General features: G+C 40.4%; 3 protein-coding genes across 10 annotated transcripts in view; 2 read left to right on the top strand and 1 right to left on the bottom strand.

Moving 5' to 3' along the window:
• Positions 1 to 11,638, bottom strand: part of stxbp4 (syntaxin binding protein 4) — a 68,681-nt gene extending 57,043 nt beyond the window's left edge. The window contains exons 1-5 of one of the 5 annotated variants that reach the window (XM_020044038.3): positions 11,588 to 11,605; positions 10,311 to 10,416; positions 4,868 to 4,941; positions 3,973 to 4,068; positions 3,770 to 3,839 (exon numbers count right to left, since the gene is read on the bottom strand). In XM_020044038.3, coding sequence (XP_019899597.2) covers positions 3,770 to 3,839; positions 3,973 to 4,068; positions 4,868 to 4,941; positions 10,311 to 10,366 — 296 coding nt within the window. In that variant the 5' untranslated portion in view covers positions 10,367 to 10,416; positions 11,588 to 11,605. Of the gene's footprint in view, positions 1 to 3,769; positions 3,840 to 3,972; positions 4,069 to 4,867; positions 4,942 to 5,031; positions 5,368 to 10,310; positions 10,573 to 11,587 lie in introns of those variants that run through there. The other 4 variants (XM_013132032.4, XM_034292841.1, XM_020044035.3 and 1 more) reach the window with 4 other exon arrangements.
• A 3,200-nt stretch (positions 11,639 to 14,838) lies between these two features.
• LOC105027567 (cytochrome c oxidase assembly protein COX11, mitochondrial) lies at positions 14,839 to 20,860 on the top strand. Of its 3 annotated transcripts, none has more exons than XM_010899702.5 (5): positions 14,839 to 14,927; positions 15,374 to 15,748; positions 16,286 to 16,441; positions 16,578 to 16,703; positions 19,692 to 20,860. In XM_010899702.5, exons 2-5 carry the CDS (start codon positions 15,422 to 15,424, stop codon positions 19,890 to 19,892), a joined length of 810 nt encoding a protein of 269 aa, XP_010898004.3. In that variant the 5' UTR covers positions 14,839 to 14,927; positions 15,374 to 15,421; the 3' UTR covers positions 19,893 to 20,860. The 3 variants fall into 3 exon arrangements, with proteins under 3 accessions (XP_010898004.3, XP_010898003.3, XP_010898005.1); XM_010899701.5 differs by having other exon boundaries at positions 14,849 to 14,927; positions 15,420 to 15,748; XM_010899703.5 differs by having other exon boundaries at positions 14,849 to 14,927; positions 15,420 to 15,748; positions 16,578 to 16,720; positions 19,692 to 19,842.
• Positions 20,861 to 22,511: 1,651 nt separating this feature from the next.
• rab40b (RAB40B, member RAS oncogene family) overlaps positions 22,512 to 24,260 on the top strand; it is a 28,984-nt gene continuing 27,235 nt past the window's right edge. The window contains exons 1-2 of one of the 2 annotated variants that reach the window (XM_010899705.3): positions 22,512 to 22,725; positions 23,042 to 23,268. In XM_010899705.3, the coding sequence (XP_010898007.2) occupies positions 23,127 to 23,268 (142 nt within the window). In that variant the 5' untranslated portion in view covers positions 22,512 to 22,725; positions 23,042 to 23,126. Of the gene's footprint in view, positions 23,269 to 24,260 lie in introns of both variants that reach the window. The other variant, XM_010899704.3, reaches the window with a different exon arrangement.

Here is a 24,260-nt window from a genome sequence, read left to right as displayed (position 1 = left end):
ATAGCAGTGGAAGTCCAGTTTAAGGTGATGGAGGATCTGACCAAGGGGGTGGATGTAGATGATAAAGAGCAGGACCCCAAGAACGGAACCCTTGGGGACACCCTGTGTGACTACAGCAGAGTTAGAATTATGACCATGAACCGAAATGTTGTGAGTACGGTTGGTGAGGTATGAGCGTAGCCAGGAAAGTGCGGCTCTCTCAATACCCAAGGCTTTGAGCCTGGTGAGGAGGATCTGGTGATTGACTGTGTCGAAGGCAGCACTCAGGTCAAGCAATATAAGGATGTTGAGGGCGCCAGAATCAGCAGAGACAAGAAGGTCATTAACAACTTTGAGGAGGGCAGTTTGAGCACCTCCTCAAACAGACAGTGATTGAGGAGGTGGCAATGAAGTTGGGTGGCAACACTCCTTTCCATGGTTTTCGCCAGGAAGGGGAGGTAGGAGATGGGGCAGAAGTTGAAATTGGTTGTGTCCAGGCCAGGTTTCTTTAGGATGGGTGTGACAACAGCATGCTTTAAGCTGGAGGGGACGATGCCATGGTAGAGAGAAAGACTTACTATTTGAGTAATGTATGGACAGAGAGCAGGAAGGCAGGCCTTAATGAGAGTGGCAGGAAGAGGACCCAGGGAGCAGGGAGTTGTTTTTGAATATAAAATAATTTTAGTGATAAATGGTGAGTCGACTAGGGTGAAGGAGCTCAGGAGGGTTTGTAAAACAGGAGAGGGTTGGTAGTTGACAGTGGAAGAAGGAAATGGGGGAGATGGGTTAGCCAAGGAAGCATCTTGTCCTTAAAGAACTGAAGAAAAGAGTTTGCAAGCACAGTGGATGGAGTTTGTGTTGGAGGTTTTGATGGTGTCAGAGATTAAAGTTCTGGCAGCATGAAGAGAATCTGTGTACAAGGAGAGGTGAAGCTTATAGGCTTCAACATGGACAGTTAGGCCAGTTCTGGTTCGATGTTCAAGCCAGTGGCCCTCCTGCTTCATGGCACGGAGCTCCGATGTAAACCAGGGTGAAGAGGATGTGAAGGTGACATGTTTTTTTTTAAGTGGGGCAATAGAGTTGAGGGCAGCAGATAGAGTAGTATTGAACTGGTTGGTGAGGTCTTCGGGTATGCAAGGTGCAAGGTCCAGGGGAAGGGCAGAACAGACTACATGAGACTAATGTGGCCCTTGATGTGGGTTGGGAAACTGACATATTGGATGATATTAAAGCAGTCCAGGACAGCAGTGAAATCAGAGGTGAGTTCAGAGCTTGAGGAGTCAATGTGAATGTTCATGTCACCAAGCAGAAGAAGGCGGGAGGAAAGTGATACTGCTATGGTGCTATGGTTTTTTGGAGGTCGATAAAGTAGAATAGTGGTGAGGGAACAGGCTGATTTGTAAGCGATGTATTCAAATGAGAGAAATGAGGGAAGAGACAGCTGAGTTACTTTATAAATGGATTTGTACAAAACAGCAAGGCCACCACCGTGGCCAGGGAGGAGGGGTTGGCACAGATAGCTATAACCGGGGGAGGAGCTAGATTCAGGGAGGCGGGGTTGGCACAGATAGCTATAACCAGGGGGAGGAGCTAGATTCAGGGAGGCGGGGTTGGCACAGATAGCTATAACCAGGGGGAGGGGCTAGATTCAGGGTGGCGGGGTTGGCACAGATAGCTATAACCAGGGGGAGGGGCTAGATTCAGGGAGGCGGGGTTGGCACAGATAGCTATAACCAGGGGGAGGAGCTAGATTCAGGGAGGCGGGGTTGGCACAGATAGCTATAACCAGGGGGAGGGGCTAGATTCAGGGTGGCGGGGTTGGCACAGATAGCTATAACCAGGGGGAGGGGCTAGATTCAGGGAGGCGGGGTTGGCACAGATAGCTATAACCAGGGGGAGGAGCTAGATTTAGGGAGGCGGGGTTGGCACAGATAGCTATACCCAGGGAGATGAGCTAGATTCAGGGAGAAAAAATTGTCAGGTGTTTGCCAGGTTTCAGTAAGTAAGAGGAAGTCCAAGTTATTGTCTAATATGAGTTCATGAAGGAGGATAGATTTATTGTTCATAGAACGGGTGTTTAAAAGAGCAAGATTGGTGGTGTAACAGGGGTTGGGCAAAGCGCGGAGGTAGCTAAAATCAACAGAACGAGGGGAAGGGTAGAACTAGATACGGGAGTTAGACCAGATAGATCTTATGTTGGTGCTGGTGTTAGCATTCCCCGACCATTTGTGTCGACAGCCTCAATGGAAATAGGGGCGTTGGCGTAGAATTTCAACCTTTAATGTGACCTATAATGTGAACAATTCAATTGAAAAACAAACTGAAAACTTTGAGGGGGAAAAATAAAAAATAAAAAATATTCAATTGAATTCAGGTCTGGGCTCTGGCTGGGCCATTCCAAAAGTTAATCTTCTTTTGTTGAAACTATGCTTTTGTGGATTTGAATGTGTGCTTTGGGTTGTTGTCATGCTGAAAGGTGAACTTCCTCTTCATCTTCAGCTGTCTAACGGACGCCTAAAGGTTTTGTGCCAAAATTGCCTGGTATTTGGAACTGTTCATAATTCCCTCCACCCTGACTAAGGCCCCGGTTCCAGCTGAAGGAAAACAGCACCAAAGCATGATGTGGCCACCACCATGCTTCACTGTGGATATGGTGTTCTTTGGGTGATGTGCAGTGTTGTTTTTGCGCCAAACATAACTTTTGGAATGATGGCCAAAATGTTCAACCTTGGTTTCCTCAGACCATAACCCTAACCCTAACCTTTTTTGGAAAGGAAAGAAAAAGGTGCAGTGGTCTCTTAATATTATCCAGAGCTAAATTTTTTGCCCTCTATTTGCACTTCTGGTTAGATGCTAACTGCATTTAGGCTAGTACAACCAGCGCTTGACTTGGGATAAAACAAATTACGGAACAGACACAACGCATATAGGGACTAGGTTTATGAAAATGTATGTGTTAAGGCATGCCCTAAACAATGAACCGGAATTAAAATTAGAAGTACTGGAACGACATTCCAGACCGTTCCAGCCAAAGTCTACCACTGAGTATAACATTAAGGTTTGTTAGCTTATGCTGCTTGCTATGCTATTAAATATAGGGCGACTATATTCAGTTCTCTGTCCAACTATAGCTTACATAACATTGGATATAATTTCACAGTTTTATCATGAAAATGCAAGTAGCCTGCAGCAAAATGATTACAACCTAACTAGCTCATTTTTGGCTTATTGAGGTGACATCATAAAGATTTTCTGTGATTGTATTGACTAGGTTCTGAGCTCATTAAGAGGTATTTCCAATGCTGTTGGCTAACATAAAAGATGTATGTTTTATGCTGATTTTTAAAATCTTTTGTGATATATTGACTCTTCTGGGTGTCTTATGCCTAAAAGTATCCAAGGAGGTGGTGTGGTACATTTGGTTCCTATTCTGAAAGTTTCATAAATTGTGCATAATGACATATATATAGAATTTTGCAACAAATGTATTTAGGGTGTCAGACTCGTATAATGCATTGCAATGCAAATTCAGGGTCACTTCTGATATTGGAGGACTGTCTGACATGGGCCAGGATGAGTAGCCATCTAGGCTTTGTGCAGTTTAGTTTTATTTGTGTATTTTTTGTTAGCAATAGTTAACAATAGGCAAACATTCTATAATTTGTTTTATTTGCATTTATTAATAAGTTTTTTCTATTTGTCTTTGTAACTTATTTTTGATATTTATGAGATTTTTGTATATATTTATATATACATATATAAAGGGGGTGCTGAACAGGGGATCACCTACCTCTCATTGGAGACTCCTCCTAAACTCACATTATTCACCTGCAAAACAAGGTCACCTGTTCTAAGCCGCCCTGGAACAGAGAGAGACACAATGTGAGAAAAAGAGAAACAATGAGAGATAAGAGAGCATTCTGCCATAATCAGGGATTGTAGAGGCTGTTCATCAACAATAAAAAATACAAATAAAACTAGAAAGCAACACACCATCCTGAGCAGCTAGACCTCCTGGTAACACCCGCTTGATGAAGATCCCAAACTCCTCCTCCGTCTGATCTCTGTAGCCACCAATGATCTTCACCCCTGGAACATTAAAGACAGACAGAAAATGTGCTACTGTATTAAGCTGCCCTGGGATCTCTTCCTGCAATACTTTTCAAGGGTATTGTGATATCCAATATGTTATTAACACATTCGCCTTAGCAACTCGCAGTGAACTTAAGACAGATGACATTGAGATATATATCTTCCAAAGCACATCCAATGTGGTTCTGTTTTTTATCACACTGCACTCAGCCAAGAGGTCTATAGCAGATTACTCCAGGGGATTCATTGTGTGCATACACACAAATCTGCATGTCAGCAATGAGTGCAATAATTTCTATGCAAATTTATAAATTATAATTGTAGTAGGACCATTTGTTAGATCCCACTTTTTCTATGTGCATGACCATTTTATACAAATTTAGGGCTGTCTCTTTCAAATATTGATAAATAAGGCCCAAGCTGTTTACACTGATTGAGCTCATAGCAACAAGGCAAAGCATCCATTTTTGATTACTAACCCTCTAACCTGTTCGACCAATGACCATTTGTCCCGCCCTCCACGGGACACTTCAGCCAATCCGCAATCAGGATTCAAATTCTGGTCTTGAAAGAACACAGACAACTGCAAGGCAGTGACTTCACTGCGCCACTCAGGGCCCTCAAGGCCAAGAGTTTTCCCCCATGACCTTGAAAACCTTTGAGTCATATAGAAACACTTAAGGCCAGTTACCACTGGACATGCTTTCAATCTCTAGGAAGACATCACTTAAAGACTAGATATCTGCAAGCATTTAAAATGCATAGCACACAGAATATATTGTTGGAATATACTTACCAAGTCCTTTCTTGCAGTCACAGAACTCCAGTCTCTCAATGGCTCGGTTGATACCATGAGGCCCCATGATAGTCCTGGAAAACAGAGAACTTGTAAGTCGGAATGAGAAATGACTTGTGGCGAAGAGAGAGAACGAGAGAGAGGCAAAGACAAAAAGCGGACACCTCTCACAGGGATCGTCCAGTGAGTTTTCATCTTCGGTCTTGAGATGTAATTGAATCATTGTCCAAAGAATTTCATTAGAGTATGTCCCCAGAGCCACCCCAATATGTTCCATAACCAGCAGTGGAGCGCTTTTACAGGCCAGCTGGCTTGGGTGAGATAGTCAGAAGCCACTGCAAGCGTGTGTGGAGAGAATATTTATAGGCAGTGTTGATCTGCCACCAACGTGTCTGACGAATATGTCAGGTGAGCATGTGTGTGCGTGTAGCTGCAAGTGTGTTGAGAGTTTGAGGTGTGTGTGTTGGTGCGTTGGGAGTGCATTTGAGATGAGACACAGTGTCCAGACACAGACTGACAGAGTTTCAGCATCAGGGGAAAAACAAAAACACACTGTCTCATCTCTTCACTGGGACTTTGACTGGTAGTCTCACATCAGGCTGTCAGGCTGTCCTGACCAATCACCCTCAAAGCCATTCTTAGCATTAAAATGGACCAGGATGACCCAGGATTTACCCCAATCTGAAAAGATTTGTTGTTGAGAATAAGTACTATTGTACTAGGAAAGTCCAATATTTTTAATCATCCTAATGATATAAATTGTTAATAGAATGAAAGTTGAATTACATAATCTAATTAGAGAAGGTTGTTCAATTATATAATCTAGTTAGAGAAGGGAGTTAAATTATATAAACTAGTTAGAGATGGAAGTTGAATGATATAATCTAATTAGAGAAGGGAGTTAAATTATATAATCTAGCTAGAGTGGGATGTTAAATGATATAATCTAGTTAGAGAAGGTAGTTAAATGATATAATCTAGTTAGAGAAGGAAGTTAAATTATATAAACTAGTTAGAGATGGAAGTTGAATGATATAATCTAATTAGAAAAGGGAGTTAAATGATATAATCTATTTAAAGAGGGTTAAATGATATAATCTTTAATCTAGTTCCAGTTAGAGAATGGAGTTTATCGGTATACTAATCCAGGAAGAGACCAGAGTTGAACAAGACAATCTAGGGACAGAAGCTTAATTATAAAATCTAATTAGGGACAAGTAAATCTGTGAATCTGTAAACAGAAAAAATACCTGGCCTTTTATTCAGTACCCCTTCCAAATAAATGTGTTTCATTTCAACCTGTGTCATCAATGGGAATAAGTAGGTTACTGTAGCAAAGAGCTTCTAGAATCTAGATGTTTTCCATTATGAAGAAGTAATTACAGTGTAAACAGGTGCATCAGTTATTGAAAACCCCTGCGAGCCGCCAGGACAGGTCAGGGAGGTAATCCTCTGGACAGACAGACGCAGGAGGACAAAGGCTTTGGGCTCAAACTAGGACATTTGATGACTGCAGTCAATAATAAAATAGAATCATAGTGAATACACATCGAGATACCAGAACACTGATAAATCCTCCTGCACAATAAACTACAGCATGGCTTCTTCTGTGGGTATCTATAATTAATGTTATCAAAATGCAATTCAACCACGAAGCTGTGGTCCAGAGCCCATCTACTGTGATTCCATGTACTGTGACTCCATGTGCTGTGATTCCATGTACTGTGACTCCATGTGCTGTGATTCCATGTACTGTGACTCCATCTACTGTGATTCCATGTACTGTGACTCCATGTACTGTGACTCCATGTACTGTGACTCCATGTACTGTGATTCCATGTACTGTGACTCCATGTACTGTGACTCCATGTACTGTGATTCCATGTTCACAGAGCCCATGTACTGTGATTCCATGTCCACAGAACCCATGTACTGTGATTCCATGTACAGTGACTCCATGTAATGTGATTCCATGTCCGCAGAGTCAATCAGCAGATCAATCACCTGATCTCAACCTGATCGAGCATGCATTTCACTTGCCAAAGACAAAACTTAAGTCAGAAAAACCCACGAATAAACAACTGAAGACAGCTGCAATAAAGGCCTGGCAAAGCATCACAAAGGAAACTCTACGTTTGGTGATGTTCATGTGTTCCAGACTTCAAGCAATCATTGCCTGCAAAGGATTCTCGATAAAGTATTAAAAATTACAATTTTATTTTTGATTGTGTTCATTTGTCCAATTACATTTGAGCCCCTGGAATAAGGGGACTGTGTATGAAATATTTTGCAATTCCTAAACATTTCATACAATATTTTTGTTCAACCCCTTGAATTAAAGATGAAAGGCTGCACAGTAATTGCATCTTGGCTGTTTCATTTCAAATCCGTTGTGGTGGCGTACAGTGCCAAAATTATGAAAATTGTGTCAGTGTCCAAATATTTCTGGACCTAACTGTATAACTCAGACATGGGTAAATATTTATCTTTCAGCATGACAATGACCTGAAGCACACAGCCAATACATCTCTTGAGTAGCTTCAGGACAAGTCTACAAAATGTCCTTGAGTGACCAAAGTCCTGATCCCATTGACTTGAAGATTCAAATTGATCACCACTCTCCATCCAATCTGATATAGCTCGAGAGGATCTGAAATGACGAATGGAAAAAACTGTGTTTTCCCTTTGTTGTTATAAGTCTTAGAAATGTGAAGAATGTGAAGAGGTCTCAATACATTCCAACGGTCCTTTAAATTAACCAGGCTGGGGAGGTCCATCCTTACTCTTCTGACTATACTCTGAGTGGTAGATGAACCAGGCTGGGGAGGTCCATCCTCAATCTTCTGAGTGGTAGATGAACCAGGCTGGGGAGGTCCATCCTCAATCTTCTGAGTGGTAGATGAACCAGGCTGTGGAGTTCCATCCTCAATCTTCTGAGTGGTAGATGAACCAGGCTGGGGAGGTCCATCCTCAATCTTCTGACTATTCTTTAAGTGGTAGATGAACCAGCCTGGGGAAATCTGACATCGATCTTCTGAGTGGTAGACAAACCAGTAAATTATATTAAAATAATCTAGAATAAGGCACATACATGTTATTGTATGTATAAGCATATAGTACATATTTGATACATGGGAATGTATATACTAAGTAATGAAAACCTTTTAATGAATTAATAAATAAATAAACATAGAATAAACAGTTTTTATTTACTTAAATTTCCTGTCCATGTACAGATGCTGAAATTGTAGAGATGGGCCTTGCACCTCACCTCTTCATGTGGTAAAATTTGAAAGAAATAGAAAATGTGTGAGCTAAAGTGGGACATTGTATTGAGAAGTGCAACAACTAGCTCCATAATGAGAAGTAACATCCTCTACCTCTAAGTTACCACGTGGATATTTTCCATTACGTTGCAGGCGTAGCCATTTGTGTCTCGTAACTTTTGAGAGGCTGCGGAGAACTGCCGTCCTTGGTGTAATTATTTGACCATAATTGACTGTTGCCTTTCACTTGCTACCATGGTAAGCATATGCTTTTCATATTTCTTTTGAAATTAACATTTTACCTTAGTCCTATCTACATAAATAAATATTTTACCATAGTGCTATCTGCATGGATTAATATTTAACTTAGTCCTATCTACATGGATTAATATTTTACCTTAGTCCTATCTATATAGATAAACATTTTATTTTAATCCTGTCTAAATAGATACAAAAATTATTTAAGTCCTATTTATATAGGACTATTCCAACAACTATCTATATATAACTATTCCAACAACTATTTATATAGGACTATTCCAATAACTATCTATATTGGACCATTCCAACAGCTATCTATATAGGACTATTCCAATAACTATCTATATAGGACTATTCCAACATCTATCTATATAGGACTATTCCAATAACTATCTACAGTATATTGGACTATTCCAAAAACTATCTACATAGGACTATTCCAACAACTATCTATATAGGACTATTCCAATAACTATCTATATAGGACTATTCCAACATCTATCTACATAGGACTATTCCAATAACTACCTATATATTACAACTATTACAACAACTGTAAGGGCTTAACATTCAAAAGTATAAGTTGTGTCACAGATTCTCTATTTCTAATTCCTCTGAAATCCAGAACCTTCCCTTGATGGGGAGTCCTGTAACAGGCAATATATACACCCTTTGCAGATAAATGGAATTAAGTGGCAGAGGAATGCAGGAGGCCTGTGTAGTCCTTGCTTGGTTCTCTGTATTGAACTGTAAGTAACAGAGGACAATGGGTTCAGCAAGAGGTTGACGGGAGATTAATAAAGAGCTGATCTGGTTTGCTGAGTTTTCTCTCCATTCAGACATTTCAAAATTTTGCTCAGAATATTACCCTGACCACAGACAATTACCAAGACAGCTAATAACGTCACAGTTCTTCTAACCTGCTAAAGGATTAGGAATAATTCCCAGTAAACACATTCCAATGACATCCAGTACAGTATCACATTCCCATTATCAACCAGCTCCACAGCAGACACTGTGTGAGTCATTGTAGTTTGTTATTGGCGGAACAACAATTAAACTGATGACTTAATACCTGCTAATCTCCACTCCTCCTGCACTGACACTATGACAGTCACATCGGGATGATCACGTCTCCAGCTGCTACAGGCTATTTACGAACCTCTGTCTATCGGCTAAACGCGTAGACAGGAGCGAGGCTACTGACAAACAGAAATAAAGTGAACAGCATTCGTCTGAAAAGGTCATGCTCATGGGTTCACCTGACAGGTCGGTTGGATCTAATACATCCCTACTACACATGGAAGATAAAACAGGTCAGGGCTGTCAACGCACGTGGATGGATCAACTGTGCTGCAATCATGTACAAGCAGTACGTCTTTATGTAATGAGACTTCTCAAGTCAGTACATGTATTAGATTAGATGAGATTAGACTCAACTTTATTGACATTGAAAAAGTACAAGTACAGAACAACGAATTGCAGTTAGCATCTAACCAGAAGTGCAAATTAAGTAGGCATAACAACAAGGTGGTGCTCAATCATCTTACTCCTCATTCATATAAAGAGGAAATAACGTCTTTATTATCATAAAGCTCGTTCATATCAATAAAATGTAGCTTCTTTATTTCAGTACCTCAAATGACAGTAAAAAGAAGCATTCAGACTCTCTTGGTCCTTCTCTCACATAAGTGTGTAAGCAACAGACACTCACATGCCTGCAAATACACACACACACACACACAGATGACACAAAAGAGGTGAAAGGAGGTTGAATATTAAATGCTAAATAAATTACGGGACACCATGTTAACTCTTCAATAAAACGAACTACTCAAAAAGGCAAGATAAACTAAATGAAATGATTAAAGAGGATGATTAAACAAAATTGGAAAAAGACAGAAAAAAGCACATACCAGTACAGTAGAGAAAGCCCATCAAATCGTTCTGCCTCCTTAGGCAGGAGTGCCATCGCACGGAAAGAGAGACTGAATCACACAAACACACAGACAGACGGACTGACTGACAGAGGGAGATAAACACACCCCCCCCACACACACACACACATATTAAAAAGCCATTGGGTATGACAGCCGTGGAGAGAGATGAGATGAGACGCTGGCAGTGCAAACAGAGATGGTGCTGTGTCACTCACTGAGAGAGAGAGGGAGGGAGAGATGGAAATCCGCCTAGACAGTGAGAGAACACGTTTGCCTACCTTGACCACTAATCTGCCCTGATACCAGTCCCTCACCTCTCCTTCCACTATCAGTAGGCACACACTCACAAACACATGCGGGCTACACACACACAGGCTATAGTTTAATAACTAGAGCCATAAAATAAACATCAAGTTAATTATTTGTTTTAACTTTGTTGTGGTACATTAAATCACAGAATAAAACATCAGTATTTCATTGTGCCCGTTTAATCTTTTATCAGAGTGTATAGCTCATTGCAAATTGGATCGCCGATGTTGTGTCTCGTTACTACAACGGAAGAATTAATGGCTCAAAATAGTGTCACTAGAGAAAATTATACTAAGCTACCTACAAAAACGTGTGGTGTAAACTAACTGAAGAAGTAGTGTGGTTTGTTGGCTTCAATCAAACACGGCGTAGGAAGCTGTGCATATTTTCTTTGCTGATATGTAAAGGTGGTAATGTGTGTTTGTATGTCGACTAAAACTGGCGTTAACGATGTCACTACACAGTCAAAATCCTGCTCTCAGGCCGGGAATACAGTTCATCCACTCCCAGTTCGCCACTAGAGGTCTCTAAACTTACATGGTATTCTTTCATCTTAAGACAAGGTAGCAGATTTGTGATTGACAATGTTCCCACTACAGTAACTTCTCACAATGTTGGGATACGCGTGATATTCCGATATTTTTATTGTAATAAGAGAAAACAGTTTAATTTCATTAATATATTGATCACACGAGCTACATTTCACAGTAATAAATGTTAGGCTAATAATGAAGGTAATTTTTGGTCAAGAAATGCCAATTACATGAATAATCCTCACTCCACCATAGCTCTCAAAACGAAGCATGCGTTATCATTAATGGCTTTTTAAATTGTTGTTTATAGAAATGTAAACTTGCATATTTTGTTCACGTGCTTTTCCTCTGCGTTCTCTGCATAATAACAATAACAACGCGAGTGGAAGGCTGTGCGGAACTAATACTTACGAGCCTTGGGTTTCAAGAGGGAGGTCAAACCATTAGCGTCATGCCGGCAACATTAGAGATTCCGTAGCAACAATAAGACTTCCGGTTTTCGGATTTTGCCTTCAAAATAGTAGTCTGCGGTAAAACGCGATTTTAATCATATTAAATGTATCGATTTTGACACTTTGCTTAGTGTATATTGTAAAAATGTACTGTAGGAAATGTTCAGGAGAGTGGGTAGAATAATTATATGCAAAGAAATCAAGGGGCACTGTGTATTTGCAATTGTTGCTGGCATCTTACTCCACCCATCCTAGATCCTATTGGCCACAATGTAACTCAAAGGACATTAAATAAATATTGCCCTGTACAGAAAAAACTATTCTATATGCCGCAGTGAATGTATTGTAAGAAATGTTCAGCAGACTCTATAGAATGATTATATGGAAAGAAATCAAGGGGCACTGTGTATTTGCAATTGTTGCTGGCATTTTACTCCGCCCACCCCATTGGCCACAATGTAACTCAATGGATATGAAATACATATTGGCCTATAAAAAAAACTATTCTATACGCCGCAATGAATGTATTGTAAGAAATGTTCAGCAGACTCTATAGAATGATTATATGGAAAGAAATCAAGGGGCACTGTGTATTTGCAATTGTTGCTGGCATTTTACTCCGCCCACCCCATTGGCCACAATGTAACTCAATGGATATGAAATACATATTGGCCTATAAAAAAAAAAATATTCTATACACCGCAATGAATGTATTGTAGGAAATGTTCAGGAGACTCTATAGATTGATTATATGCAAAGAAATCAAGGGGCACTGTGTATTAGCAATTGTTGCTGGTGTTACCCAGAGGCCTCGTCCCAGTCATAGTATGTCTGATCATTCCTGGTAACAACCATGAAGCCAGCCCATCCATCTCCCAGGCAATTACCAAGAACTGCTGGCCCTGGAGTATGAAACCCAAGCATGGGATCAGGATGTGACTTACGGATGGGAGACGTCCAGGGCCTTCCAGGCCCTATGAGCAGTGGCCGAAAAGATTCATTTGAGCAATGATTTTGAGACTCCAATTATGGCTACCCTGATCAAGGACACTTTGTTTAAGGAAATACAGGTAATCGATACAACTATTCCTCGTTGTTCTGGCGTTCAAACTCCTCTTTGCAGACCTTCTCCAAGTCATTAAGGTTTCGAGGCTGATGTTTGGCAACTCAAACCTTCAGCTCCTTTCACAGATTTTCTATGGGATTAAGGTCTGGAGACTGGCATGGCCACTCCAGGACCTTAATGTGCTTCTTCTTGATCCACTCCTTTGTTGCCTTGGCCGTGTGTTTTGAGTCATTGGCATGCTGGAATACCCATCCAAGACCCATTTTCAATGCCCTGGCTGAGAGAAGGAGGTTCTCTCCCACGATTTGACGGTACATGGCCCCATCCATCGTCCCTTTGATGCGGTGAAGTTGTCCTGTCCCCTTAGCAGAAAAACACCCCCAAAACATAAGGTTTCCACCTCAATGTTTGACGATGGGGATGGTGTTTTGGGGTCATAGGCAACAGTCCTCCTCCTCCAAACACGGCAAGTTGAGTTGATGCCAAAGAGCTCGATTTTGGTCTCATCTGACCACAACACTTTCACCCAGTTCTCCTCTGAATCATTCAGATGTTCATTGGCAAACTTCAGACGGCCTGTACATGTGCTTTCTTGAGCAGGGGGACCTTGCGGGCGCTGCAGGATTTCAGTCCTTCACGGCGTAGTGTGTTACCAATTGCTTTCTTGGTGACTATGGTCCCAGCTGCCTTGAGATCATTGACAAGATCCTCTCGTGTAGTTCTGGGCTGATTCCTCACCATTCTCATGATCATTGTAACTCCACGAGGTGAGATCTTGCATGGAGCCCTAGACTGAGGGAGATTGACAGTTCTTTTGTGTTTGATCTTGTAGCCCATTCCAGCCTTGTGTAGGTCTACAATCTTGTCCCTGACATTCTTGGAGAGCTCTTTGGTCTTGGCCATGATGGAGAGTTTGAAATCTGATTGATTGATTGCTTCTGTAGACAAGTGTCTTTTGTGCAAAATCAGCAGGGGATCAAATATTTTTTTTCCTCACTGCACAATACAAGCCTTCATACGTCTCAATTAAAACATGTATCTTTCAATATAAGGACAAATACATATTATTTTCACAAATTAAGCTAAGGCTGGAATGTAGTTGCAAAAAGTATATCCTTCTAATAGAGTTGATGAAGTTGAACTTATTCTAGTATGTAATAGTTGGATATTGGTTATGATTTGAGTCTGTTGTAAAAATTATTTTGCTAATCTAAAAGGTATAAAACTGTAAATGGTCTTTTGGACTCACCTACATCTCTAAAGGTGGTACAACAGGCTAATGACCAGTTAATATATGTCATTGACAACAACATTAGATCATTGGCTGAAGACCAAGTGGTGATAATCACCTCCATTAACAAAAGGAATAATGGATCTAAAGGCTATTCAGCAATTTGGAATGTGGCCAATGGAATGGGTAGAGTAAAACACCAGCAACAATTGCAAATACAGAGTGCCCCTTGATTTTTTTTGCATATAATTACTCTATCCACTCTCCTGAACATTTCCTACAATACATTCACAGCGGCGTATAGAACAGTTTTTTTTTTATAGGCCAATATATATTTCATATACATTATGGCCAATGGGGTGGGCGGAGTAAAACACCAGCAACAATTGCAAATACACAGTGCCCATTGATTTTTTTTGCAGATAAACACTCTATATAGTCTTCTAAACATTTCCTACAATACATTCACTGCGGCGTATAGAATATTTTTTTCTGTATGAGTCAGTATTTCATATCCATCAAGTTACATTGTGGAAAAAGAGGGTGTGGAAATATTGTGTTGCTAGATGGAGCACACCGTTCCCCATGATTAGACAGGTTTGTCTTACTCTACACATTCTCCTGGACATTTCCTACACTGCTTTCTCTGGGGAATATTCAATAGTTTATGAGCTATGAGGCAATATGTGTTCCATATTCTGTCATTGGCATTGTCTGAATTTTACCCTTGGATGTGTTTTAACACCCACTTTTTATCGAAATTTCTCTTAAATATGATCATATTTGAATTGTTGTCAATGTTTTGAGAGGTACATGTTCTCAAACAATTAATAAACTCAATTTATCTCAGTTTTTAAGTAATTCGTTGGTCTCTTTTATTTTGAAAAATTCCAAATTTTCGTGACCCGGAAGTGTTTCTTTAATGTTGCTCACAAGACGCAGATGTTTCTTACATGATTTGTAATTCGAAATCCAAGGTTGTGTGTCAGTTTCATGTATTTGGTGAGTTTTTAAATTATTATTTATATAATTTAACCATAGTTTTTACTTTGGTCTGTATTAACTCTTACAAGAACGGAGTCATGAGCTGTCGACATTTATATTTAGTTTGTGTAGCTGGTTAGCTAGCTAGCCAAAGACACGTTATAGTACAGTAATTAACGAGGCTAGTTAAGGATTTCTTACAAAACAACCTTGTCTTAAGTTAATCAGTAATACGTTTTTCTTTTGCGAAATAAGTTACTCCTTTACCAAATATTCTACCGTTGTGAAAGGTTATTGCAGTTAATGGCTATCTTGAATGTTTGTAATGCTTTACCACTGCTGCTGTGTTAATGTCAGTTGAACGTATCCCGATCTATCCACTAACTAATATGGTGTCAACATAAACGTGTACCAAGTGCAGAACCATTAACTACTTTTATTTTATCATTGCTGGGTGACCCCAGATAGGATCAGTAACTGACTAGACTGGAACTTATGAACCCCCTGCAGTCATGCTTCTCTCCATCTTCATTCGAGAGTCCCTGTGTTACCCCAAGAACTCCTTCCTACTGACATCCACACACAGCTGTATCAGGGGCCTACAAGTCCAAAGGGCCAAGGGCATCCACAGTTACTGCCAGTGGTTCCTTTGTCGCCGGGTCCCCTCACGCCTAAACATCCAAAAACGGGGGGTCAAGAGCCGTAAGAGCCAGACCAGGAGTCAGGAGGATGACTGGCGGAAGAGGAATAAGACAGTCCTGACATATATAGCTGCTGCGGGGGTGGGGATGATAGGCTTGTCCTACGCTGCTGTGCCTCTCTACCGACTCTACTGTCAGGTAGGATCATAAGGGCATTTTAATGTAAAAAACATCAGCCCCAAAATGTTCATAACCAGTGTTTCAGACATTGTATTCAGCAGTCTTTCAACCAAAAAGTACTGATGAAAAAAAATAATTCTGTATTGATTTGAGGGTAAAGGGAACTTATTAGAATAGTTGTCAATTTGTACATTTCTCAAAACATTCAGGATACTACTTTTGTTTTACCTTTCTTTAACATTAACCAATGAATACATCACACATCCATAAATCTGACTTTCTTTAACTTTAACCAATGAATACATCACACATCCATAATTATGACTTTCTTTAATGTACAGATCAGTTAGGTCATGCTGTTATTGCTTGTTCTTTCACTAGACTTTAGTTTAACTCAAGGTGTCTACCCATATCTGACACACCATTCTTTCTGCAGACATCTTTAAATATTTATTCAGAGTAAATATGTGTTTTTGAACGACATACACACAAAAAACAAGGGAGATTTTACAATTTTTAAAAAAATATTTTGTGTGTGGATTGTCCTCCCCATAGGCATCTGGTCTGGGTGGCACGGCAGTGGCCGGTCACAATGCAGAGCAGGTGGAGACGATGGCACCGGTGAAGGACCGGGTCCTCAAGATCACCTTCAATGCAGATACACATGCCAGCATTCAGTGGAACTTCCGCCCGCAGCAGTCTGAGATATACGTATGCTATGGTTAATGCATGGTTTTGGCAATCTTTCTCTACATAAACCAAATGACATTTATAAACAGTCTGTGAAATTAAAACCATTACATTCACCAGCAACAACTCCTTTATGATGTGTCATGTGACCATACAGGTGGTTCCAGGAGAAACGGCCCTGGCCTTCTACAGAGCCAAGAACCCGACAGATAAGCCTGTAATTGGGATCTCCACCTACAACGTAGTGCCCTTTGAGGCCGGACAGTACTTCAACAAGATACAGGTACTAATGAACATGCAGTAAGTAGAACACTGCTGAAGCACAGTGCAATTGGAAAGTGCTCAGACCTCTGGTTTCCATGTTTTGTTATATTACAGTCTTATTCTAAAATGGATTACAGTAAATACAGTGGCCTCCATCGTTCTTAAATTGAAGTATTTGGGAACCACCATCACTCTTCCTACAGCTGGCTGCCTACCCAAACTGACCAATCAAGAGAGAAGGGCCTTGGTCAGGGAGGAGACTAAGAACCAGATGGTCACTGACAGGGCTCCAGATTTTTGTGGGAACTCACAGAGTTCTATTGTATTCTGTTGCATTTGGAAAATAAAAATAATAACGGTAATAACAGAGTTCCTATGCGGAGAACCTTTGCAGAAGGTCAATCTCTGCAGCACTCCACCAATCAGGCCATGATGATAGAGACGCCAGACGGGAGGGAGCCACTCCTGACTAAAAATGTGATACCCTGCTTGGAGTTTGCACTTGAAGTTTTCTCTAACCATGAGAAACAACATTCTCTGGTCTGATGAAACCACGATTTAACTCTTTGGCCTGAATGCCAGTATCACCTCAGGAGGAAAGCAGTCACCTCTCATCATCTGGCCAATACATCTCTACGGTGACGCATGGTGGTGGGAGCATCATGCTGTGGGGATGCTTTTCAGTGTCAAAGACTGGGAGATTGGTCAGGATTGAGGGAAGGATGAACAGAAAGAGAATACAGAGAGATCCTTCATGAAACCTGATAGCACAGGACCTCAGATTGAGGAGAATGATCTTTCAACACAACATCAGTACTAAGCATGCAGCCAAGACAATACAGAGCTGGCTTCTGGACAAGACTTTGAATGTCTTTAAGTGGCCCAGCCAGAGCCCAGACTTGAAGCTGATTGAACATCCATGGGGAGACCTGAAAATGTCTGGTTTGTGATGTTCCCCATTCAACCTCATTGACCTTGGTAGGATATGGTGATAAGATGGGGAGGAACTCCCCAAATACAGGTGTACCAAGCTTGTAGCATCACACCCAAGAAGACAGAAGGCGGGAATTGCTGTCAAAGGTGCTTTAACCAAGTTCTGGGTGAAGGGGTTTGAATGCTTAATGTGATATTTAGGTTTTCTTATGTTAGAAATTTGCAAAAACAAATCTAAAAACCTGTTTTTGCTTGTCTTTATCAGGTATTGTGTGTAGAATGATGCAGAAGATATAAACGTTTTTAAAAACACTAAAATACATTTAATTAAATATATAGGTGTGATCATTAGTTTGCATACCCTGGCAGAAATTGTAAAATTTTGGCATTGATTTAGAAAATATGACGGATCATGCAAAAACATTGTCTTTTATTTAAGGACAGTGATCATATGAAGCCATTTTTTTTATCACATCGTTTTTTGGCTCCTTTTAAATCATAATGATGACAGAAATCACCCAAATGGCCCTGATCAAAAGTTTACATACCCTTGAATGTTTGGCCTTGTTACAGACACACAAGGTGACACACACAGGTAGAAATATAAATTAAAGGTTTATTTCCCTCACCTGTGGCTTTTTAAATTGCAGTTAGTGTATATGTAGAAACAGTCAATGAGTTTGTTAGCTCTCACATGGATGCACTAAGCAGACTACATACTGAGCCATGGAGACCAGAAAAAAACTGTCAAAAGACCTGCGTAACAAGGTAATGGAACTTTATAAAGATGGAAAAGGATATAAAAAGATATCCAAAGCCTTGCAAATGCCAGTCAGTACTGTTCAATCACTTATTAAGAAATTGAATATTCTGGGATCTCTTGATACCAAGCCAAGGTCAGGTAGACCAAGAAAGATTTCAGCCAAAACTGCCAGAAGAATTGTTCGGGATACAAAGAAAAACACACAGGTAACCTCAGGAGAAATACAGGCTGCTCTGGAAAAAGACAGTGTGGTTGTTTCAAGAATCACAATACGACGATACTTGAACAAAAATGAGCTGCATGCTCGAGTTGCCAGAAAGAAGCCTTTACTGCACCAATGCCACAAAAAAGCCTGGTTACAATATGCTCTACAACACCTTGACACGCCTCACAGCTTCTGGCACACTGTAATTTGGAATGACGAGACCAAAATAGAGCTTTATGGTCATAACCATAAGCGCTATGTTTGGAGAGGATTATAGTGAACAGAATACCATCCCCAATGTGAAGCATGGTGGTGGCTCACTGATGTCTTGGGGGTGTGTGAGCTGTAAAGGCACGGGGAATCTTGTGGAAATGTATGGCAAGATGAATGCAGCATGTTATCAGAAAATACTGGCAGACAATTTGCATTCTTCTGCACGAAAGCTGCGCATGGGACACTCTTGGACTTTCCAGCACGACAATGACCCCTAAGCACAAGGCCAAGTTGACTCTCAAGTGGTTACAGCAGAAAAAGGTGAAGGTTCTGGAGTGGCCATCACAGTCTCCTGACCTTAATATCATCGAGCCACTCTGGGGAGATCTCAAACGGGCAGTTCATGCAAGATGACCAAAGACTTTGCATGACCTGGAGGCATTTTGCCAAGACGAATGGGCAGCTATACCACCTGCAAGAATTTGGGGCCTCATAGACAACTATTACAAAAGACTGCACACTGTCATTGATGTTATAGGGGACAATACACAGTATTAAGAACTAAGGGTATGCAGACTTTTGAACAGTGGTCAATTAATATTTTTCTTTGTTGCCATGTTTTCTTTTATGATTGTGCCATTCTGTTATGACCTACAGTTGATTGTGAATCCCTTAAGAAATAATATACATGTGTTTTTCCTGCTCACTCATGTCTTCTTTACAAATGGTACATAATATTACCAATTCTCCAAGGGTATGCAAACTTTTGAGCACAACTGTAAATCACATTTCCAGTAGTTATCAACCAGCATTGTTCATAAAAGGCAGCTTAAACTGTTGAACCTCAATATTGAGTCTGTGTCTTTTTGACAGTATGTCTTTCCCAATTCCAGTGTTTCTGTTTTGAGGAGCAGCGGTTAAATCCTAAAGAAGAAGTCGACATGCCTGTGTTCTTCTACATCGACCCAGAGTTTGACGAAGATCCACGTATGGCCAGAGTTGACACCATCACCCTCTCATACACCTTCTTCGAGGCCAAGGAGGGACAGAAACTACCACTTCCTGGATACAGTCTGACTTCGCAACACAGCTAAAACTGAGTGTGCCATTTTAAAGACTATTCACTGTACTGTAAGTCTGATATGTAAAGCAGGCGTCCATGTATTGGACCTTGTGCTATAAGACACATTTCTTCACTTCAGAAAGTGCTTCAGAAAAGCTAATCTTTTATGGGTTATGATTGCTCTATTATCAATCATTATTTAATGATAGAATGTATAGATAACAAAACATTGTACAGAGAATATGTTCTGCTGTTTCTTTTGTGAAAATTATTTGATGTGTGCTTTCGGTATGGAATCCTGGAAGGTGAAACTGCTAACTCCTTTTGGAATATTACAATTAAATTACAACAATCAACAAACCCAGCTTTTCACCCGCTCTGACATCATTGGATGAGTGATAGAACAGCTAAATTTATAATTACATTTTTGACACACCAGAAAACTACGCTGCTGGACGCACTTCACCATGGTTTAATTGAAACAACAGAGTGCTGAAGCAGACAGTGGCACTGTTTCCCCTAATGTGGATTCCGTCTTTAAAGAGGAACATCACTCATTTCAAATGGCCACGCTCCTTAAAAAACACAATGTTCTCAAGAAGTAATCTCACCTTTTCTTACAATGACTGCAACCTGTCTCAAAATCACCAACAATCACAAACAAAATACGTTTCAGGTGTTCAGCTAGTCATTTGGGAGGTGAATGCATTGCCTGGTCCGTTTCTGTACAATTAAATCTGTTTCGTCTTCCAAAGATTGGTTTGCAAGGTGCGGTTTTTCAGATGGGAGGAAATGTCATGTCTGTTAGATGATCCTGTGACTTGTTCTTCAAGAAGACTACAGTGTTCTAGAATAAAATACATTATGGTCAATGAAGACTACAGTGTTCTAGAATAAAATACATTATGGTCAATGAAGACTACAGTGTTCTAGAATCAAATAAATGATGGTCAATGAAGACTACTGTGTTCTAGATTCAAATAAATGATGGTCAATGAAGACTACTGTGTTCTACAATTAAATTAAGATTAATTTGCTGTTCTTTTTTCCTATTGAAAACTTCGTATTTTCAGTCTGAAATGTGCTATTGTCTGGAAAGATGTGTCTAAATGGGTATTGGTGTAATTGAATAAGTAGAGGGTGGTAGAGGAATGTTAATCCTGAAAACCTAACTGAAAACAAATTATAAATGACAGTTGGCAGTATACTTTTACATTTCTTTACTAATTTGTCAGCTTAATGTCCAAAAGTTAAATTGCCAACATCCAGTCTTTTTTCCTGGAAACATTTCCTGCCCGTCTCCATAGCTGCTGTCAACCACGTACCATGGACAAAACAAAATCTACATTTGTGTCCTAATTATATTGAAATATTAAGGTATTAACGTCTCAAACGCATCAACATTTTTGTAAAGTTTAGGAATATATCAAGGAAAATCATCAAGCAATAAGTAATGTAATATCCTAGGAGACAATTTGTTGGTTGCGAACAAACCTACACAGGTCGATGCAGTGGTTGCCTACCTGTTCAATGAAACATGGGTTTTATTTCATTGTTTTAACTTTCGGGATATTACTGCGCGTTTATTGAAACATGGGTTTTATTTCATTGTTTTAACTTTCCGGATATTACTGCGTGTTTATTGTACTACGGACGATGCGGCTCCAGATGGCAGGAGATGAACGTAATGATTGCTGGTTGGAGGCGCACTCAAAATCTGTGTCGCACTTGAAGTACCGTCGTGTGGATGATCTCATTTTATGAAGTATAAGCAAAGAAAGCTTAAAATAAAAAATATATAATGTACATTTGTAATATTTTTCACTTTCTGTGTAAAAATTTTGTTTAGGCCATTCCATCACAAGGCTTCTGAGCAATATTTAATTATTACAGTTCGTGAGCAATCGAGGCCTATCTAATGGCCGCAGTGAAGTTGTTGCTCTATCCAGCTCCTTACATAACCCACCTGACCGTCAGACCCGCTGGATCCATCCACTACACTGTAAACATTATCCTTTATTATCATTATGAATCATGTTCTTAGTTAATTTGCTTCTAAACTAGCCTGTTTAATTCCTAATGCGTCAACTCCGCTTGCTAGGCTCATAATGGCGCGGTTGTTTTTCCTGACTAATCCTACAGATCAGTAGACCTAATTAAAACGTTACGCTTTGAATTGGGCAAAACTGATAACATTCCAACCATATTTTTCATTTTAATTCCGTCATCAAAATATTAATTTGTATTTTCTTATGTCATACTGTTTTGTTGTGCGCCTTATTGTCCCATCATCTTCTAAACAGAAAAAAGTCGCTAATTCCGGAGCGGTTCAGCGCTACAGCAGAAAAGAGCCCATCCAAAACAACAACAAACCCAACCACGCTGTCCGCTGCGAAGCCAGTCTCCTGGTTGCGTCCCTGAACACTGGCCCAGAATCTGTTAAAAATAAGTCACCCCAAATCCTGTTAGGGCACAAAATCACTAACACTGATCTCAAGTCAGTGCTACGGTGGTGTACTTCACACAAGGCTTGGCAACCAGTTATAGCCACACCCCTCTCTTGTTTCAAATGGGCATTTACGGAGTTTGACGGACGTTTTCAGCGACTACTACGGATTCAAGACTGCCCCAGCAACCGGTTGGATAAGCCAACCAAAGAGGAGCAAACAAGGATCGTCCCTCTGCCGCTAATGGAGACGAAATGCTTGGAGACTGAAGAGAGGAAACGACTGAGATCATAGAGAGCTGGGGAGCAACGTGGCTGTCTGTCTTTGCGGGATTATTACAAAATGAAACCTTGTATTCTCAAGGAAAGATAGAGGGAATGGAGGATTTATGAATTAAAGATTTCCGCACACGAACAGGTTCTGCATGATCGGCAAGCTTTGATGTTTACAGTGGATCACTTGATGTACAGTCGCCTAGGCTAATTCGTATCAATTTGATGTTGCATTCTGTTGTCACTTTTGATGGCAACATTGACACTTGTAGCTTTCAAGCGACTAATTTAGCGGTGGTAAAATGTGTGTTTTTATTCTACATAGATACGTTATTCTACGAAGAAAATGAAATGGTGTGTGAATCGCAAAGGCCATCCATGCATTAGCTTAACTGTCAAAGAACATCACACTTGAATTCTCTCCCTTTGTGATACTTTGATTCGTGCGTCACACTGTTCAGATCTTAAGTTGGCGGACAAGCAGACGTGATCGAAGTCTTGTACAAGGTGTTCCACGATGGAACGAAATCATTCTTTTCCGTGAGGATGAACCACAGAACCAGTCCCACCAAGGCTTACGATTTTCTGCTGAAATTTCTCCTGGTGGGGGACAGCGATGTTGGGAAGGGGGAGATACTAGCGAGCCTACAGGATGGAGCCAGCGAGTCTCCATACGGCTACAATATGGGTGAGTGTCCATAATGACAGCCTGTCTTTCAGTGTACAGAAATATAAACAAACGACATTTTAATTTTAAACATCTGGTCATAGAAATGGTCTAAGATACCATCTTATGACAACCAGGAAGTGAAATAACTTTTTCACTATTTTAATTGTTTAATACAGTCCAGTAGGGGCCCAGTCCCAGTTAGCTCATTCTGGATGGTCCATGTCATTTATAACAATGGTTGTCATGCCTTAGTTATCCTGTGCACATTCATTAGGGGGTTATTAGTGGATCGAGACTAAAGTCGTCTTGGACATCTGAGAGTCAGAATACTTGCGTCCTAAATGGAACCGTAAAGTGCTCTGCTTCTGACTGGTGGTTATTGTTTTGGTCTAAACTAGTGCACTATGTTTAGGGAATAGGGTGCAGCTCACAGTGTGGACAAACATCATGAGTGACAGGACATATGGACAGACGTGTCAGTAAAAATGATATTATTTGGGGGTGGGGGGTGTATTTAATGCTCTCTGGCAAAAAATAGTTTTACTATAATATTACAGTTAGAACAAAAGGAACAGGTTGTTTCTGTGTTGATGTTTTCTGATCTGTCTCTTGTACCAGCTTTATCTCTTATATCCCAAGTCCCTTCATATCCCTAGATGCACATTCAGATATGTGGGAACAGGATAACCTAACCAGGATGCCATCATGTACTCTTGGCTTTAAATAAATATTTAGTCCTTTGTTAGAAGCTTTACTAGAGGTATTAAAGAACTGGTTTCTATAAACATGTAATAAGATAACATTTAATATTTAACAATGGTTCCAATTAATGTTAGATAATGACAAAGTTTTTGGGAGTGGGGAAGCTAATTCCATTGCTGGGGTGCCAGGAAAGACAAAGGCTTTCACTGTGCTTGCCTTGGGGTGGGATGGTAGGACAGGGAAGTAGAGGTGGAAGGTAGGGTTTGGAAATAGGGTTTGGAGGTACAGTAGGCAGGTAGGGTTTGGAG

Source organism: Esox lucius, chromosome 6, assembly GCF_011004845.1.
Source record: "Esox lucius isolate fEsoLuc1 chromosome 6, fEsoLuc1.pri, whole genome shotgun sequence".
Classification (NCBI taxonomy): Eukaryota; Metazoa; Chordata; class Actinopteri; order Esociformes; family Esocidae; genus Esox; species Esox lucius.
Note: the sequence above shows the minus strand (reverse complement) of the source record. Positions and strands in the feature narration are given on the sequence as shown.

Excerpts from the sequence above, each read along its gene's own strand:
- LOC105027567 (XM_010899701.5), top strand. The coding sequence starts at position 14,879 with ATGATTTGTAATTCGAAATCCAAGGTTGTGTGTCAGTTTCATGTATTT. Across the intron at positions 15,749-16,285 it reads TCTACCGACTCTACTGTCAG|GCATCTGGTCTGGGTGGCAC; the intron begins GTAGGATCATAA and ends TCCTCCCCATAG. Across the intron at positions 16,442-16,577 it reads CGCAGCAGTCTGAGATATAC|GTGGTTCCAGGAGAAACGGC; the intron begins GTATGCTATGGT and ends GTGACCATACAG.